Source organism: Gobius niger (assembly GCF_951799975.1).
Source record: "Gobius niger genome assembly, chromosome: 2".
NCBI classification, from domain to species: domain Eukaryota; kingdom Metazoa; phylum Chordata; class Actinopteri; order Gobiiformes; family Gobiidae; genus Gobius; species Gobius niger.
In genome coordinates this window covers 39,560,448-39,580,846 of record NC_136853.1, presented here as the reverse complement: position 1 = coordinate 39,580,846, position 20,399 = coordinate 39,560,448, and the positions used below count along the sequence as shown (strand labels likewise).

The 20,399-nt window shown below is 40.6% G+C and overlaps 1 protein-coding gene and 1 long non-coding RNA gene across 5 annotated transcripts in view; one reads left to right on the top strand and one right to left on the bottom strand.

The window, feature by feature from the left end:
• LOC306960201 overlaps positions 1 to 20,399 on the top strand; it is a 508,646-nt gene that overhangs the window by 61,260 nt on the left and 426,987 nt on the right. The window lies entirely within an intron of this gene.
• Positions 1 to 20,399, bottom strand: part of grm8a (glutamate receptor, metabotropic 8a) — a 431,389-nt gene that overhangs the window by 115,463 nt on the left and 295,527 nt on the right. For all 4 annotated transcript variants that reach the window (XM_079552404.1, XM_079552402.1, XM_079552405.1 and 1 more), the window contains exons 3-5: positions 9,543 to 9,678; positions 7,062 to 7,216; positions 2,625 to 2,762 (exon numbers count right to left, since the gene is read on the bottom strand). In XM_079552404.1, the coding sequence (XP_079408530.1) occupies positions 2,625 to 2,762; positions 7,062 to 7,216; positions 9,543 to 9,678 (429 nt within the window). The remainder of the gene's footprint in view (positions 1 to 2,624; positions 2,763 to 7,061; positions 7,217 to 9,542; positions 9,679 to 20,399) is intronic.

The window sequence follows — 20,399 nt, the reverse complement described above, 5'->3', positions numbered from 1 at the left end:
CCTCCATCTATTTACCTATTATTAACCATGTGTTTGTGTTAAAGGCTTTGTACATGCCAATTACTTTTCAAACACACTTCATTTTCCCATTTGCACTTGACACTCATCCATTTTCTATTTGTTGCTCTCTCTCTCTCTCTCTACTCAATGGCGTACAATAATCACAGCCTTTTCCACAACCCCCATCAGCTGTGTCACCACGAACGACCCTGAACAGCCGGCGTCTGATTGGCTGCTGTGTTGATGATTCTGAGGTCAGGACCCCGCCACTTGGAATTAATGCAGTCTGCCGCTCATCTTCGTAGGACCACAACCCACCAGTGCAAGTGAGTGCTGATGCCTTGCTGCTAATAGACAGTCAATGAAAGTCAGTGCCCTTACAAACCTCATTATGTGAATTAATAGCATGGAGTATGGCCGAGCAGAGCAGACACTGGAGTGGATTTGCATGGATGAATTTCAGTATGGAAGTTTTGAAATCAAAGATCCGCATCAGACACAACTCAAGGTGGTAAGCAACTATTCATCTATTTAAATCCAAACAAGTCTGTCCGTAAATCTCCCCTCTGGGCATCCTCTCTGGCAGCTTCGACCTTAGTCCCTTCTAATATGGAATCATTTGCCTTCTTCATTTCAAAATATTAAGGCATGAATTAAAAGTTGCCAGAACTTTCTCTGGAATGGATCCAAACCTAGTCATTCGGGCATCTTAATTGTAAACATAAGGCAAGGTTGTCCCTGCTCGCAAACTTTCACGGCAAGAAACCAATCGTGAAAATGTGTGGTTTTACAGACCACCCGAAAAAAGACCAAATCTGGACCAAACCAGGTGTGTGTGAATAGGTGGGACTGATATCCGACAGATCCGACGGGTTAATCAACCAGAGAAATGCAGGGATCACCCTATAGCAAAACAAGTAAGTCATGCTAACAACGTACCACACATATGCAAATAAATGGTTGAGAGAGGACAGATCACTTCTGCAGAATCAAAATCAATGTCAAAATCAATAGTCAATAGCTTGTGTTCATGATTTAGAATGTGATGATGTCATAATGTCAGGTGGAGGGCAGGGGCCAGTACAGCACTATGAGCAATACCGTTTTTGTAAGAAATCTCCAAAAGAAAAACTGTCAAATGTTTTTCCTATTCAGTATTTGACCGTGATTGGATTCACAAACCTGTGATATTATTTTTTATGTCTGAAAGTCCTTTCTATTGACCAATATGACGCTCATGTTTTTGAATATTGTCTCCACTTTTGGTCGCCGTTCAGAGAAAATAATTGGGTATTAGTTCATATGTGCTGACAGAGGAGACAATGAACTTTTAAACAGTTGTTTGTTTCATGTGGATTCTCCTCAGAATGTTGTGATGTCACGTGAACGCAACCTAGGGATGCACTGATCCGACACTGGTATCGGATATCGGACTGATACTGGGAAAAAAACGCTATCGGGTATCGGCTACAAATACCAGTTTTGGCTCTCTTTGGCCTTACAAACACAACTTTTACCACTTAAAAGTGAACATGGGCATATATCATTGTAAAGCTAAGAACATGCAGAATCCAACTGCTGAGTTAGTTTTAACCTCCGCAAATGTATCTTTGATCGCTGCACACAATTCTCTGGGTAGCAATAGTATGCTAAAGCTAGCGGGAGCATGCTAATGCTAATGAAAACGAACCAAGGCTGGGTCAGAAACTATGATAGAAATACCTAAAGTAGCCAAATAAAATAAAATAACCACTGCCAAGTGTTAAAAAATAAATGATTGATCGATTTGTAATGATCAGATCACTTCTTGTGAGTTGTTTATATTAATGTAGCCTAAAGCCTGTCATATATCCAAGGATAATTAGTGTGGAAAAGTCATCCTTGTTAAATGTTTATCCAAGAGTTTATCAATGGATATAATTGATAATTGATCTGTAACATGATATGTTGATCTTACAATGGAGAAGAGTCAATTAAATTTTTCACTCAGAGAATGTCACTTTTAAGAAAGTCTCTTGGTACTGGTAAATATCAGATATCGGCAGATTCCCAAATCCCAGTATCGGTATTGGAAGCAAAAAAGCTGGATGGGTGCATCTCTTCTGTCAATGAGAGAAAAGTAACTACGTTTTTGAGCCACGAAACAGATGTGATTTAGCAATCTTAAAAAAAAAGACTGATGAAAGGATTTGTTGTGAGGAGGGATGGAGCTTTCTCTGCATCAGATCCAGTTTCGAGAGCGCTCACGAGGGTAACGTGTTTGGAAAAGTTTGTGAACACGAATCTCTGATGTGTTTGAGTTGGAGGAGGTTAGCGCTTGTCGGACCACAGGCAGACACCGTGAACTGACCAGTGCACTGGGACCGGGCAGATGCAGAGCAGCAAAGAGACAAGCCTAATTAGAGCTGACCACCTGCTAGACTGGTCGGCCATCTTACAAGACACAGCCAAAACACTACTTCTCAAATGAGCGAAATAAATTATTCCAAGTGCAAACCGCAGTCTGGCCAAAAGCATTTTAATTGAACATTTTGAAAACAACTCACGTGGCAGGCTTAATGTGAAGATACAACGTTTGCTCGGGGTTGTCTGACAGCTTATTTCGCGGATGTGGCTTTTCTTACCTGTGCATTTTTTGAGACTTCCCGGTCGTTTCCCGTGCATGCCTAACTTGCAGTTGAAGTTTTCTTCCCAAAACTCCGCAAACCAGACATTTCTTCTGTTGTTGGAAAGGGAGCGGCTTCGGAAATAGCGGTCAAAAGCTGCAGAAGAAAAGACGTAATAAAATAAAATATGACATAGTGCCACAACAGGAATTAGCTTCTTTCGTGAGCTCACATTGTTACTTTAGACAACGAAGCATTGCATCAGTATTTTATGCAAGGCCTTTTACAGCTCCCACTGCTCTAGTGCCTATCAAATAACACAGTCCAGAGCAAACACTTTAAACCAAGCTTACACAATATCCTCAGCGACACATCCAATTTAATAACTGCGGAAGAGAGGAGCAAATTTCGCCAGTCATAAAAATGGAAACCGACCTGTCATAAGCTGTTGCGGCTCAAGTGACGAGTAACAAAAAAAAACTGGGATGCAGACAAAAATACAACCTACCTATTCTGCGGCTGTTTTCGGAGTATTTTTAATTGGGAAATCTGCTTTATACCCCGCAAGCAACACTTTTGGAAAGGATTTTTCTTGACACTTCAAAAAAAGGGGGGTTTGAATACAAATTTTATATTTTATATTAGCTGAGGAAAACTCATCTTTTTTAAGCAGTCATGTTTGCTACACTATCTCTTCTAGTACTGCTACTACCATTACTGCAACCACTACCATTGTCACTCCATGTCCAGGCTATAGGGCAGGGGTGTCGAAGTTGTTCGGGTCGAGGGAAATTCAACCCCCACGGTGGGTCGCGGGCCGTATATATTGTGAAGGACTGTGACCTCATAAATAACAACATCTTAAACTGATTGCGCTTTGTCAGCCTGTGTCACATGTTTCTCAAAGTGCGACATAAAGTTATTATTCATTCACTCCACACACCATGGTAGGAAGTTACTATTGTAGCTACAGCCGCCCTGGGGCAGACATTTACCACGTGGCTATAATATGATGTTTATATCCTGATCTTTTATTATGTCAGTGCCCTCTGCTGGACACGTGTGGAATTCTTTCCTTTTTTCCATAACTCCACACAGGGATGGGTTAGAGACTTGCTCTGGAATTCATGCTCCTCAAACGGCCACATTAAATCATCTCGCGGGCCTTGACCTTGACACATGTGCATGCAGACAAGGGCGCAGGCGTTCCATGCAGCAAGTAAAGTTTAGGATTCCAAAGGTCACTCCTATTTCCACTTCTACGTCTCCTCGATTCAAAAATAAACTTGGAGTGGCTGGTTGGCCAGCCTACACGTGCATTAGGCAACTTTGTATGCAAAAAAAAGTGTATACTTATGCATATTTGACATTGTAGTGACCCTGCAGCTGTATGAGTGGTTATCATGGCACCTTTACTTTCTATCCCAGTGGCCTCCAGGATCAATTGTTTTGAAGGTTTTGTAGGTACCCAGGTACTGGAGCGTTGTAGAGGCCACCGTGATTAAATCAATCAATCAATCAACCTTTATTTGTATAGCGCTTTACAACAGCACCAGCTGAACCAAAGTGCTTTCCATAAGTGCAATGTAATAAAAAACTATTTTAGCACAAAATATATTAAAAAAAAAGAAGAAAAGAAACACATATACATTACACATGTGCAGTTAGCAGTCAAATGAGGCTCTAAACAAGTATGTTTTCAGCTTAGCTTAAAACAAGGTCAGGTCAGTGATGGCTCGTAACTCAACAGGGAGATGGTCCTTTTCAGAGCCTCGGACCAGCCACTGAAAAGGACCACCGCTGGTCCCACTGCTTACTTTTGAACCTCCAGCAGGTGTTGTCCTGCAGACCACAGCGCTCTACTGGGCTGATGTGCAACGAGCAGTTCACATAAATAAGAGGGTGCAAGTCCATGAACCCTCGCATGTACTGGGAGCCAGTGTAAGGAGTGCAGCACTGGAGTGATGTGATTGTGCCGGCGAGTGTTTGTGAGCAGTTTTGCACCAATTGCAGCCGGTTTAAAGTGCACTTGTTTACACCCACATAAAGTGCATTACAGTAGTCAATATGGGAGCTAATAAAGTCATCCTGACCGAGGAAAGGTTTAACCTTGGCCAGGAGACGGAGCTGAAAGAAACTTGTCCCAACAACAACAACAAAAAGTCAAGGCGCCATGATAACCACTCATACCCTGGGCCCAGCCGCTGGGTCACTAAGGCAAGACATGTTTATTTATACCACGCATTTCGTACACAAGGCAACTCAATGCACACTACAAGGTCAAATATGCACAAAAATCAACAATCTACTTCTCGCGGTGGGATGTGCCAAGTTGAGGCCAAGACAAAGAAGCTTTTGGAACTTTCACAGAATTTCAAACACAAATGTAATCTGGCAAACTAATACTAAAGCTGTCTTTCTATGGGGGCGGGGCGAGACAGGCCACTTGAGACCAGTTAATTTAGGGTAGGGCTTTCTATTTTAAGTGTCTTTAGGACACAGCACTCTAGACTGCTATGAAATTGATTGACAGAAGGCGCTATAGGGATTCATTCATGCTGGTTAGTGCAGAGAGTTTATTTTTTATATATTACCTTCACCTCCGCCTGCCTATACAACATTTTAACAATTCATAATGCCCTGGCTTTATGACCTCAAACATCATTCATCAAAACATCACCATTCTCCCTTCCTTCAAGCCTTCAAAATATAAAAGTGAAATACAGGCAGAGTCAAGTGAGCTCTGTAAGTAGGATTTCACTTGGTTACTTTGGGCTGCCGGTGCCGTGCCCGAGTTGTTCCCACAGACAGCATCGTCCTTGATTTATCCGATCGTGTGTCAGATAAACTACCCAGAGTGCGCCTGTGTATCTCTACAGTCGCACTGGCAGGCTGCTGTTTTAGTGCCGCAGCTCAACAGGTTCAGGACATCTGGAAGTGCAGTGTCCTACAGTGATTACACTCTTCAAACCAGAGTTACCGCCTTATGCTGTCATGTCTTTGCCAAATAGTTCTGTTTAATTACTGCCTTCTTGTTGGGAGACGGTGCCAAAAAAAAATAAAAAAAATAAAATCATAATCTGAGGGTGCTACAAAATGACTACACTCAAAAGTGAAGCTGTGAGAGTTTGAAATTATATATGTTTAAAGAAATATACTGAAATTAGATTGCCCACTCTGGTTCAGAAGAAGAAGTACAGAAGATGAAGGAAGAAGTAGATGAAGAACATGAACAAGTGGAAGAAAATGATAAAGAAAAAGATGAAGAAGATGAAGAAGAAGTAGATAATGAAGAAGTAGATGAAGAAAAAAAAGAAGTTGAAGAAAAAGTAGATGAAGATGATGATGAAGAAGTAGATGATGATAAAGAAGAGGAAGATAAAGAAGACGTAGATGTAGAAGTAGTAGATGAAGAAGAAAAAGATGAAGAAAAGAAGATGAAGAAGAAGATGATGAAGAAGATGAAGAAGAAGATGAAGAAAACAAGTGGAAGAAGATGAAGAAAAAGTAGAAGAAGCAAATGATAAAGAAAAAGAAGATGAACAAAAAAGATGAAGAAGAAAAGAAGGTGAAGAAGTGGAAGAAGAAGAAGGCAACAAAAAAGAAGATGAAGAAGAAGATGAAGAAAAAGAAGAAGTGGAAGAAGAAGAGCGTGAATATGAAGTGAAGAAGAAAAAGAAGATGAAGAAAAGCAGAAAAAGAAGAAGATGAAGAAAAAAAAGTGGAAGTGGAAGAAGAAGCAAAAGAAGATGAAGAAAAAGAAGATGAAGTGGAAGAGGAAGAAACAGAAGAAGAAGAAGAAGAAAAGAAAAAGTAGATGAAGCAGCAGATGATGAAGAAAAAGAAGTGGAGAAAGACGTTCTTTAACCCGCTCTCCTGACGTGACTCTTTACAAAAACAACAGCTCACATGAATAATTGGTATCATGATTATTGTGCCTTTGAGTTCATATACAACTCACCTACAACAAAAAATAGCTTTGTGGCCAACTGTGCCCCAGTGAAGACTGTATTATGCTAAAAAAAAATATACATCATTACATTTCAGTCTGATATACAGCTATTTGATCTGTACTGACAATCAAACACGATCTCTCTCTCTTTGATTATAACTATTTACCCACTTTAATCCATTAAAACTCATCCCTGGACTTTCTCTCTCTCGATTCTGCTTTACACGCTGTCGTTTCTGTGTCCCTCCAGGAGTCAATTTTCTAATAGGAAGCTCTGACAGGGAGCAAATGAGGGTATACTTTCTGGACTAATGGCAAAAACTTGTCGCCTGCTGGGATTAAGAGTGAAGACAGGAGCGTGGCTTACTGTCTGCCCCCTGTGGGAAGCCTAATGCAAGCTATTAGCCCTTCAACACATAGACACCGCGCTTTTTTCACTGCACTGTATGTCCCGTCTCTGAGCGGTAGGAAATCAGTGACATTGTCTAATACTTGTCTCTTACCGTCCACCGAAGCTCTTTTGGGCAGGATGGTGATGGCGCCCTCAGCCACTCTCTCCTGACCAATCACAGGTGAGATTTTTGATCCCCAGCTGTCAGAGCCCACCCACAGGAAGTGACCTGTCTGGTTGTTCCTTTTGGCTGCGTCAAGGACTCGCCTGGAAGAAGAGATAGTTGTCAAAATTCCACTTAAGAGATAACGCTTGAGATGTTTTTAAAGAGCAACATTGCATGAAGATCTCTCCGCAATGGACCCCAAAGCTAAAGCCGAGGGGAAAGTGTTTTTTCCCGTACACAGTGCATGTTTGACGAGGTGGAGTCCTGTTGTATGGAAAGTGCGATGCGTCCAATGGCGGATTTGGTGTGGGGAGTCCAATGATTTTGCTGCAGTGTTTTTGACAGTTAATACATTATTTCATTTGATTGATTGATTTATCGGGACGATGTACAATTACATCAAGCTCGTGAGCAAAGATTACTTTTACCAGAATGTAGTTTTTTCAAGCTATTTTCTGTGTTGCAGGTGACATCATAGCGTTCTAAAGGCCTGTAATATTATATAGAGGTAAAATTATTCAGTTGTCTTGTACAAAAAGATCATGGACCCAGTGGCTGATATTAATGATCATTTTTGTAATTCATAAATTTTCTTTTTAGATACGACTTGTGAAAGTGTAATGCTAATAGGAACAACTGGCTCCTGCCCCCACTGGGTCCTGTGACATCATCACATTCTAGAGCCTGCAATCCAGCAAAATGTTTAAGTGTGACGTCACGCCTTCTGCTTCTGGATCCTAGCAGACCGGCAAAATATGCAAGAAAAAAACATTTAAAACTCTTAAAAACAACAAGCTCTACTTCCGGGTTCGCATTGACCGGCAGATGTGCAACAAACTACAAAAAAACTCTTAAATACCACAGTCAATATTTCTGAAATATTCTGTTTGTTAAAGTAGTTTTTGAATAATTAGAGAATGTTTAGATTTTTCTCAAAATTGTTTTCCCCCTTAACTGTTTTCAAACATGACCATGTATGGGCGATTCCAATTATTTTCTCTGAAAGGCATCCAAAGGTGGAGACAATGTTCGAAAACATAAGCGTGATGTTTGCCAAAAGACTTTCAGACATAAAAATAATATGTCAGGTTTGTGAAGCCAATCACTGTCAAATACTGATGAGCAAACTCGTTTGTTAATTTTCGTTTTGGAGATTTCTTACAAAAACTGTATTTCTCCACCTGACATTATGACATCATCACATTCTAATTTGTGAACGCCACCTATTTCCATCTGTAGTGCATAGTTCATTCCTTCATTACCATCACATCCATGACTGAGCCTAAAACGCATCATTCCTCGGTTTCTTCATGCTCACTGTTACGGCCCCAGGCCTCCAGGTTCCCTCCTTGTTGCATATTTTTGTTTGTGTGGCCAAAACCTGCTTTTCCTCCATGTAAATTTGCTGCTGTGGTCCTGGGCTGCGATTGGTGGAGCGCATTGGGGTCCTGGCCGCCTGATTGGGGGAGCAGCTCAACACCTGGAGAGCTCGTTGAAGCCACCTGTGCCAGCCACTCCTATAAAAGGACTCCACCGTGGCTCATTCGGGGCTGCTGGTCCTTGTGACCAGTACGCCTTTTGCATTTCCTTTTGCTTTTGTATTTGTATTTGTATTCGTGTCTGTCATGACTTTGTGTTTTCCAGGAACACTCGTTATAGTTGTGTCTCATTTTGTTTGTCACTAGTTTTGTTATTTAGGCCTTTTGTGACAAGTTGTGGGAGACACTTGTAAGTTTTGTCTAGTTGGTTTTGTGCACTTGTTTCAGTAACCTTGTTTTGGTTAACCTTTTGTAAATAGCCTTTGGTTGTTATTTATGTCCCTCAGTTGTTCATTTTACCTTTTACACTCCTTTTATTAAATTACAACTTTACTTTACCATTTTACATCTTGGTTTTTGTTACGTCCTATACCTAGCAGAGTCGGGTCGTAACACTCACAAAACAGACTACAATCGCAAAGCAGGTGAAACAGTGCATTACAACAGGTTAAATAATCAACTGATATAACAGTAAAAGCAGAGATGGAGCGACAAAAAGTCCTTTCAGTTTCCGGATTATTGACAATCATTGCTGTCTTCTTTTCTGAATGTCTGTGATGTGCAATAACAAGAAGGATAATATACATAAAGCACAAGTATAGCTCTCACTATATGAAGCCTAATTGGGAAATTGCTTTGAAATAAATATAGATAAGAGATTTAGAGCCATTCCCTTTGGTCTTTCGTCTGTATATTTGTGCTGCTAATTGGCACTTTTACACGAGGGGCTACACAAAAACACAGAGTAAAACGTCATTTACCGGCATGATGTGAAAGTGTGCGCAGGTATAATCTTTGCTTTTATACGGCCTAATTAGCGTCTCTCCTCTCTTAAAGTCACTCCGCAGGTGGACAGGTATGCGGTGACAGCCCAGCGGCTCGCACTCACCGAATGTCGTCTTCGTTAGCGAACATGATGACGGCGCGGGCGTTGGAGGTCTCCAGAAGGCGACGGATGATCTTGTCAAACTCTCCAGTCCTGGGCTCCCGTGGGATTTTCAAGGACTGAGCGATACATACTCCTCCTGGGGGAAAAGACACACAGGGAAATGGAGAATTGATTCATTTCATTCTGTTTCTTAATCGCTTTGAATGAGGTCATGGTCAGTTCACAAGTTCGCAAAGTTACAGTTTCAAGCTACAAGAATTAATTATAGCATTAGTCAAATTGTACTTGGAGGGTGGTCATTTCTGATCATAAGTACTATGTAGTGACACCCTTTGCATTTGTACAGCAGTGTAATGTGTCTGGAATACCAAAGCTATACTGACTATAATTAGGGATGCACCGATACCAACACCATTATCAGGTATCTGATACCACATGCTTGTACTCATACTTGTACTCATCAATGAGGTCCCGATACCAGAAACCGATACCACTTGACGTGTGGCCTGCGCTCCGCTGAGGAGAGAAAATAGCAACAAACTGGATAGTTATTTTGTGGAAATACAATATTCCACATAGCTGACTTTATTACAGACGGCACTCCCTGTCTGTGCTGGATTTAACCAGAGCTAAATGTGGTTAGTGCTGCAGCGTGGAGTCTGCAGTGTTTACAAGATACAGGCTAATAATGCTAATGATGCTAAACTTTTTTTATTTATTTATTTTTATTAACATGTGCGATACAACAAATATGGCAGGAATGTTCCGTATTACAAATTGTTAAGTCAGAGAAGGACATGAACACACACAAAAAATAAACAATAAAATAAAATAAAAATAAAATAAAAAAGTGAAATGCAGTACTAGAGGAAGCTTATTAAGTCCAGATCATCAATGATGTTTTTAAGGTTCACACCAGTGTTTTTTTCCATGAAGGAAGCAGAGGAGAAAAATAGAGACAGTTCTTTGTGAAAAGTGACAAATGATGGTTTTGTTTTTAAGAATCGACATTTGTGGATGAAGAATTTACCCAATATAATGATAACATTTAAAATAAGTTCTATATTGCTGTCCTTTTTTAAAATGCCCAAAATAATGTCCTTGCTTGAAAAGTCTTGTAAATTGGGAATCTTCGGGAAAAGCCAATAATGGATGTCATCCCACAGTACTTTGGAGAACATACAGTCATAAAACAAGTGTTCTGTAGATTCAATATCAACAACACAAAAAGTACAACAGTTATCTTCCCACCCAAAACGATGTCGAAGGCTAATGATGCTAAACTAGCTGCTAACTCGCAGCTAACAGTTCTGGCGATTCTTACGCCGTTTTATGCCCAGGGACTTTAATCATCTGAAAAAACAAACCCAGCGACTAAAAAGTAAAGAAAATCCCAAATAAAGTGATACAGCATGTCCATATTGAGCAAAAATGAGCTGCAGCAAAACAATCAAAATGCTTTAGCTACTCGTTAAGTTGCTATAAAAACACGAGAAAATCTACACGGGGCTGCAGTAAAGGCGAAAAGAGACCATTTAGTTGCCGTAATAAGCAACCATCTCAATACTATTGTTAATGGGGCTGGATCCAAGTTGGTCATTTTATGCTCACTACTGCCACCTCAGGTCATACGTGCAACTGCAGTTTCTATATTAAGCTTGTGCATGACGGCTCTTCGGACCCGAAGTAACAACTTTTTGAGTGACAGTGCAGGATTTTAGAGGAAGTTGTGGTGAACAGGTCTGGGCTCATTCTACACATTAGGACATGGCTGGAACATGTAGGGGGAGGAAATACATAACTCATGGACAGTGCAATAAAAAATGTAAATAATATTGAATGAAAAAAAAAAAAAAAAAAATTGCATCTGTTCAATGCTGATATAACTTCTCTTATAAGTGTAGCCTACTTTACTCAAGGAAATGTAAATGAGTAAATTAACTAATTACTAAAAAGTATGTTGAAGAAAATTCCTTGTACTTGTTTCGGTTTTCGGTATCGGCAAGTACTTAAATCAAAGTACTCGTATCCGTTTTAGAAAAAGTGGTATCAGTGCATTCCTAGTTATTATAGCTAACAAGTTATGAAACATTGAAGTGAAGACAAGATTCCCTTAGGATAGAGAAAACTGGCCCGCAGGTTTTACTTTTTCTTTCATTAGACAGGACAGTATAGGGTGAAAGAGGGTAAAGAGGTGGAGACATGAAGCAAACTGTCGAGGTTTGTGATGAAGACCATGTGAGCGCTTTGCTGCACCGCCTGGGCCCGGCTTTCTTTCTTTTTGAAAAGCCAAGGCACTGCTGAACTATAAACGGTTCCAACTTTTACAAACATGCGCACTTAGAGCTCAGGTGGCTCAGCGAGGACTGCCAATTTATATGACACAAGTCCCTCCATTTTTCCCCACCCAGGGGGAATACCCCAGTGGCCCGAGTGCTCAGGCTGGCCCGGTCAGCTATTTTTTTCTTGAGGAAGCAAGGGTCCATGAGTAGCTGGTGACACACTGCTTTCATTTGATGGTTTGTTTGTGCTTCACTGGTTAAGGTGTATGTAAGATTAGGTATGTGTGGCATAAATATCAGCTGGATATACTCCTTTTGTGTGCACATGCAAAGTAGGACAAACTGTGTTAAGATGTACTACACAGAACAGGTGCACGAGCCGTCTACACCACCCTCAGATTAGATTGGTACTAAAAGAAAATAGTGTCTGTAATGTATAAAAGTAACAGGAATTGCTTGAAAACTGAATTAACATATTATAGTTTTGAAAGATGGAGACTGGTCATATCAGTTATGTCAGTTATTATTAGTATTTGCCAACATCTGGTGTAAATTTACTAAATAACAACTTGTCAGTAAACTAGTCCACCTTCATTAGATTTGTATCAAATACATTTGTACATCTATCTATCTATCCATCCATCCATCCATCCATCCATCCATCCATCCATCCATCCATCAATCCATCAATCCATCAATCCATCAATCCATCATCAATCAATCAATCAATCAATCAATCAATCAATCAATCTATATGCTTTTCACTAATGTGCTTGTGACTGTGGTGTTTTATGGTGAGTATGTAACTTTGAAAGGAAAACAGACTTTTGTAAACCTAGTACTGAAACCAACTAAACTGGGGATGCAAGTTGTCTAGTATTTCTGTAGTTGGGAGTCCTTAGTGATCAGTTATAACAGTTATGGATGAAACCAGACGTTTATTTAAAACCTCATCTACTCCATAGCGGGCGTCACTCGTAGATCAGGGACATAACGAAAACACGGCCATCACCGTGACTATAGCCTCATCTCTTTGAAATCTCTGAGTGTTAGCAGTGCTACACAAACAAAGCCGTGTTGGCGAGATACAAGTTTAACATGAGCTGCTGTATTTAGTTTTCCCTCTGCTTCGTTTTATTCCGTAATAAAACGCTACGAAGCTAAATCCTTTCCGAACGCAGCGGTGACAAACTCCTCAACATCTGCACAAAGCTGGAGGCTCTCGTAATAATCCAGGTCTCTGTCTTTGCTGTAAAAGCCAAAGTGAGGCCAAATGAAGAGTTTTAAAAGAGCCCCGGAGCGTCTCATAGCTCTTCCCGTGTTTCTCTAACTCTCACTAGATTCTAGTGTTACTCCGGCGGGCTGCGTGGTGCGCTGCCATCTAGCGGGCGGGAGTAAAAGTGCAGGACCAACGAGAGATGTTGCTATGAATATTTCCCTAAAAATAGATGTTTAAATATCGATATGGAGCTTCTTGGATCGATACGAGAATCGCGCGACGTAATATCGCGATATATCGGCAGATCGATATTTTTCAACAACCCTTCTTTTGACATTGTTATACTTGTGCCTTATGGAAGAACGTCCTAATACAGATGTAGTTATGCTGCTTGTACTATGGAAGTATAACTCAAATAATGTACAGTAATCTTTATACCTTATACCTTGTGACAATATATATTTCACATGGAATGTAGCTACAAGCTCTTACCATGTCAAGTGCTGCAGATGCTGCAGTGTAAGGTCTATTTCACTGATTGACTGTATTGTTGAAAATGTAACTCATTATCAGGTACAGGCTCGTGGTTGTGACTGTCTGAGTATGAAAAAGGTAGACTTGAACTTTGCATATTCTTGTGATAACTTCATCAGTGTAATGTGAATAAGCGAAATCAGCATTGTCAGTACACATGCGTGGTAATGTTCCGGAGCCAAAGTTCACAACTACCCACGGTGTCAACATAGCCCATTAAAACCAGACTATCATAGTAGAAGAACCGGCTGTTTAGTGACTATTACATCGCTTAAAGTGGTTTTACGGCGATATGCCAGGTTCGCATTCATTCTCCATTGCAGTGTGACTATGTCTATGGAACAGTTTTGCCCTATTCACGAGTGCAATAAAGGAACCTCACAGCGTTGTATATGAGAGCCACCATACATACTCAACACATTTCCTACTGAAAGAAAAGATCCAGAACGAATGGATTAAATTAGTAAATTTGACATATAGCTAACTAGTAGTACTATCTGTAACCAGTATATCTATTTACTTAATACAACAACTGTTTTATATTTATTTATTGGTTTAGCAAGGGCCACGAGTTCTTTTTCTCTTCCTAGTAACACTGTGTCCCGTTTCTGATAGAAGCGATTTTCAAGGCTCAATATATTCAGTATATGTGACAGTATCTGTGTCACACTCGGTCATGTTAACAGTTTGGGATTATTTGGGATACAATCTCATAGATATCATATAATAAAGGCTATGGGCCAGATCTTGTGGTGGCGCACGGAGGGGTGCAGGCTCTTGGCAAATTATTTTCCTAGTGGCGGAGCTATATGCGCCATTCGCCTCCCCCACTTGTGAGGGGCGTCACAAGATGAGGTGACATTCATTTCCTCATTTACATTGCGCCGCCTTGCGTTCTTTCTTAAGCCTTATCTCTCACAGGTCAAACTAAAAACTTTATTTACCCCATCATGAGCTAAACAGTGTTCACATCTCCAGAGAAAAAGAGCTACAGCATACGCTGTGGCACGGATCGGCCCGTGTTTGGTGTGAACGCGAAGCAAAACAATCGCACATTTTCACCCCCCCACTCCCCCACAACCGCTCTCCAGACCGCGGATAATGTGTGTCTCCACCCACTTAAATGTGCCAAGTCTGGAGTGCCAAGATCACAAAGTGCGCTCCTACTGAGCGCAAAATGTCCCGCTATCGTCCGCGTTTTGAAACACAAGATCAGGCCTTATATGTCTTTAGGCACTTCCGTCATAACCGGCGGCCATCTTGCCACAGGGAATCTTTCTGGTGAGCTCAAGTAAGTGAGTGATCAGCATGAACACAAATCCTCTTATCTCGCTGAAATCTTGACGGATTTACAAACGGTTTGGTTTCTTACAAACATTAACGTGGCTATAAATGCTCTGAATGCTGGAACATGTTCATTATGTTCATGTTCAGGTTCATATGTGTGCAGTGTCATACCTACATCTCTGACGTTTATAACTAACCAAACCGTTTGAAAATCGGTAGAAAATGTAGTTACGGTTATATAAAAAGTACATGCACGATAAAACACAATGTTACGAGTGCGCGAGCTCCCTGTGGAAATCTAACTAAACTAAACTAAACTAAACTAAACTAAACTAAACTAAACTAAACTAAACTAAACTAAACTAAACTAAACTAAACTAAACTAAACTAAACTAAACTAAACTAGTGACTCTATCAAGTTAGCTCAAGGCCTCTTAAACTAATTTACACAAAGTTATTGAGGAGAATGATGAACACTTTGTTACATAAATACTTGCTACATTACTTTTAGATTAAAAAGAAAATGGTGACTGTGCAAAACCGATTTGTACTTCACAATCCTGGATTCCAACCAAATCTCCCAACAGTTCCTGAGCTGTTTTATTGTTGAGATTCACTTGTACCATTTTTCTCATTGGTGATGTAAATTTCAGTGTTTTGCCATGACAGATATCATCATTAAGGCTCCTGCGCTCTTTCCCCTCTGTCACTTGTGTGTTGCGCCGGTGCAGTTGTCGCTGAGAGTGATGTCTCCTCGCCCCCCGCCTGTTCCAGCCCATTTATTGAACATCTGTACAGTCTGTCAGTCCCACTATATCATCCACCCTTAATCACACCCACATTCACTGGCACATGAAGCGCAGAGTAAACCACGTCCTAAACAAACACTCGTTAGCCTCGTATTAGACACATCTCAAGGATAATCACCAAATTGGGTAAATGACTCGACAGCCTCGGCTGATCCTCTCACTCTGATATGCACACCTGAGATGATGTTAATATTCAAAAGGCGCAGTGCAGTATTTACACGTACAGTAGATGGACGTGACTGTTTTCACTTTTCTGTCCTTGGAGATGTAAAAATGATTAACTCATCTGCTCTAAAGCCTCACTTCAGCCATCAATAACTGTCTCCATAAGTAACACACCTCCGGATATCTTCATCGTTTACTTTCTGAATACATTATATTGTTACATAAGCGTGATTCAAAAGCGGGGAAAAAATCAACTTACACAAGTATATTATACGATGGCACAAATACAGTCATAATTATATATGTTTTATACCTCAGTGGTGAGGTAGTAAGTGATGGTGGAAATAATTGGCGATGTTGGTTAGTATATAAGTATTGCTACTTTCAAATTGTATACAGAATACTGAATGCTTGCCTTAAAATGTATTTAGTAATGTATTCCTCTACTTTGTTCAATCAGAGTACTGTATTCTGAATATCTGGAATATTTTCACATTGATTTACAGAATATTCATGCATAAAAGCGGCGTATCATTAATGTTAATATGATTAAAAACATGCAGCTACACTTGTTACACCGCCTGTTACAAACTTATTTGGCACTAATTCAAAATGCATCAAAGCACTTTGCAAACGCCCACAGCCCCAAATAACATAGAGCTATCTACATGCATATGAAACAGGGATTTAATTATTAATTAACTGCAATGTATCCCTTTGATACTAGGAAAGTAGCTGTATTCTAAATACCCTCAAATGTCTACTGAGTACAGAAGATGACTCAAAAACCTTCAATGAAGATGGACAACACCTGTATGACTGAGAGCCTACACAGACATCTCAAATGAGAGAGTAACTTCACCAGAATACACTTAATCAAAATTAGTATTTTTAACACGTATTCTAAATACATTCTGTTGCTCCCCAACACTGATGGTTTCAAGTTCTAGACTTGTCCACTCGTTACATACACAGGAGGTTAATTCCCTTTTCCTGCATGTCCGGCTCATGATCTGGGCACAGCACTGCAGTCGCCTATCGCTCCTGAACGGCTGCACTGTTGCTCTTTAAGGTGAACGGCTCGAACCCATAGACTGTATATATAAATAGACAGCTCCTCCTCAGCCCTCCCCGTTTACCACAATGACCAGAGTGGGAAATCATGGTGGATTTACAAACTCCTCCTCCCCAGCTCTGACGAAGCATGTTCCTAAAAAGGGCATGAGAGCGGGCTCTTCACTGTAGACTCTGCGGCCATTGTTCGAACCGGATGTCAATTGTGAAAAGAGACTGATTTCTTTCTGTCAATTTCATCCACCGAACGAACACTTGAATCAGCCCAACAATGGAGCAGGCCACACAAGTGAAAGCTTTCTGAACTAAAAATTATTTGTTAGACAGTTGCAGATTTTATTCACAAACAAGTTTTTCAAAACGTAAATATCAGTCCCATTGTAGAGGATTTAAAGGTGCATTATGCAACGTTTTATGCTGAAAAAAAGAAGTTTATATTTGTTTGTATTTGACCTCATGCACCCAGCGGCTTTAGGAGTGGTAAACATGGCGCCCTTACTTTTAATCACCGTGGATCAACTGTTTTGCAGGTTTTCTGGTGACAATTCATCCTGGAGCATCCTAGAGACCATTGTGATGGAATGTAAAGACCACTCATACAGCTCCTGGGTCACCACAAGGTCAAATACACACAAATATCAACTTGTTTTCCCACATAAAAAGTTGCATAATGCACTTTTAAATCGAAAAAGTGCCTTTTATCAATCACATGAGTTATCTGGCCTTCATTTTACATTAAAAAGAGCCAGTCTTTTGAAAGGCTCTTTGAAATGAATGGATCCCAAAGAGTCCCAGTAAAGAGCCTTGAATCCCATCACTACTGTACAGTTACCATAAAGTAAGTTTGTCTGTCTAGTGGAGGAAACTTTACAACAAGAAGTAGCACTTGGGTCAGGTTTTTAATAAGTAGTGTTAGTAGAGTCAATATCGAAGTTAGCGCTGTTGTTGCAGAAGCATATAACCGGTGTTGCCCATATCCTTGGAGACGTACATCGTGACCAAATCATCTTGATGCTTCACAGCCTCACTCCAGCCTTTAATAACTTCTCCTATAGGAATGCACTCCCACATATTCCCACTTCATACATGTGCACTTCCACTGTCAGTACCCAGCGTGACAGTTCACCTCTGAGCAACACCTTTCTACAATATTTGCTTTGAAGTTGCCAAAAGCAACCCATTAAAACATAGCTTCCCTTATCCATGCACACCTCCGCAACTCTCTTTAAAAGGAAATCTGCAAGGCTAGGTCAGACGTCAGCTTTAATCACATGGGAACGGTGCAAAGCAGAAATTGTAAATAACGTTTTTGAGGCTAAAAGATAAAGGATCATTCAATATCATAGCCTTCCCATTAAACAAATATACAAAACTGAGAGGGACAAGGGTACAAGAAGTGAGCCATTTATATAATGCTTTGTGTCTATGAGTGAGGATGAAAAGGAAGCTGTTGAAGTGGAGGAAAGTTTTGGCGAGATGAGAAAGAATTGATTGTGTGAACTACAAGGCCCGGTATTGATTTTAGTGAGATCCAGGTCAGAATAAGCCGTGCGGTATGAAATAGTGGGGAGACTTATAACTGGACATCTCTGTTGGCCACTTTGTAGCAAGCTAGGCGTTGCAAGAATGAAGTTGGCAGTTTAATGTCATCGAGAAGCCTCTGTGAAGAGTCTATGTTATGAGGTCATTGGACTACTGCATAAAGGCGTAGTCCAGATCAGGATTAACATGACTGAAGACATTGTTGAAGGTCATATTGTACCCACTGCTCCAGTGTCCCAGCCGACAGCAAGCGAAGAAAATGAGGCAAGTCCCAAATAGGTGTTTCTTAACTAAAATACAGTGCTGTAAAAAGGTATTTGCCCAATTCCTGATTTCTTACATTTGTTTATATTTACCACACTTCCATGTTTCTGATCATCAAGTACATTTTCATATCCCACAAAGACATTCCCACTCACATTTATTAAGTGAAAGAACCATCCAAACCTCTCTGCTCATGTGTGAAAAGGTAAATGGCCCCTGAGCTTAATAACTGGCTGGGCCGCCCTTTGCATCAATACCTGAGGTCAAGCGTTTGCGATAACTGGTGATGAGTTTCTCACATCGCGAGGGATTTGCTTGTTTGGGATGCTCGTCCTGCTGCATAACCCAAGAGCACTTGAGCTTGAGGGTTTGAACTGATGGCCGGATGTTCTCCTCCAGGAGTTCCCGGTCGACTGTAGAATGTATTACTCCATCACTGACAGCAAGTTGTCCAGGTCCTGAAGCAGCAAAGCAGCCCCAGACCGTCGCACTGCCACCTCCAAGTTGAACTTTCGTCTCGTCAGTCCACAGACCATTTCAATAACAGTCTTGGGAATCATCCAGATGTTCTTTCGGCTAATGAGAGACGAGCTGTTCTTCTTTATCAGCGGTGGTTTTCGCCTCAGAACTCTTCATTGTTGCCCTGTGTTTATCTTGAGTCATGATGAACACTGGCTTTGACGGAGCCCAGTGAAGCTGCAGATCTTCAGATGTTCAGTTCTGGGACCTACTGGATGAGCAGTCGTTGCCCTCTTGGAGTCATTTCGTGGTTTTCTTATTAGATTTTGAAGCCTATTTTATTTGCCTGACATGTCTAACAGTGATATTTCCTTGATGCAACAAACTTGGTGGTTATCAGTCCCAAAAAAAAAAAATAGCTTATTCACAGTTAATCACAGAGGAGGCATTTACTTTTCACAGGGCCAGAGAGGCTTGGATATTTCTTTCTTATGAATGAACATTTTTACTTCAACATTATCAAGAAAATCATTTTGTATTTTGATCATGTTATAGTACATAATATCAAACTTAAGTATGTCTTCAAAAATGTTCGAGCCTTGATCACAGAGCCGATTATCAACTAAGTATTTGCGAAAGCTTGCCATCCACTTTTGGGTCTAATATTACGTTTTGAAAAAAAAATTCATTGACCGGTGCAGATCTTCTGATTGGCAGGTGATGCATATCTCAGACACAGAGGATAAGGAGGAGCATACTAATGTGCATCAGACACAATGGTCTTTAGTGCCTCTGGATGAGAGACAGTTCTCTGCTGTATCAGTTCATTAGTTTATTACATCATTGACATAGTGCTGCACTCATTCACGGCAGATGAATCCGATTAGAGAGTATGACTGCACGTGCACAGGAAGCACATCTAGACAATGCAAAATATATCACATGACCACTTGGTAAAACCACAATATGGCAGCGCGCTACTTCTGCTTCGAAGAAAATGCATGTTGAATTTAACTTATTAACCATATGTACGGTATATGGATGGACGTGACAAGCTAATGGTATCTCCCCAAGGCACTGTTTAGAGTCCTCTGCTGTAGTGTGTAGCTCAGCATTGAGGTTGACAAAACTCAGTAACTTTAATGGCTAAGCTCTTTATTTTTGGACTTGGAGCAACAACATGTCCACAAAATTTACTTCTGTTGGTTTTATTTTGGTTAGA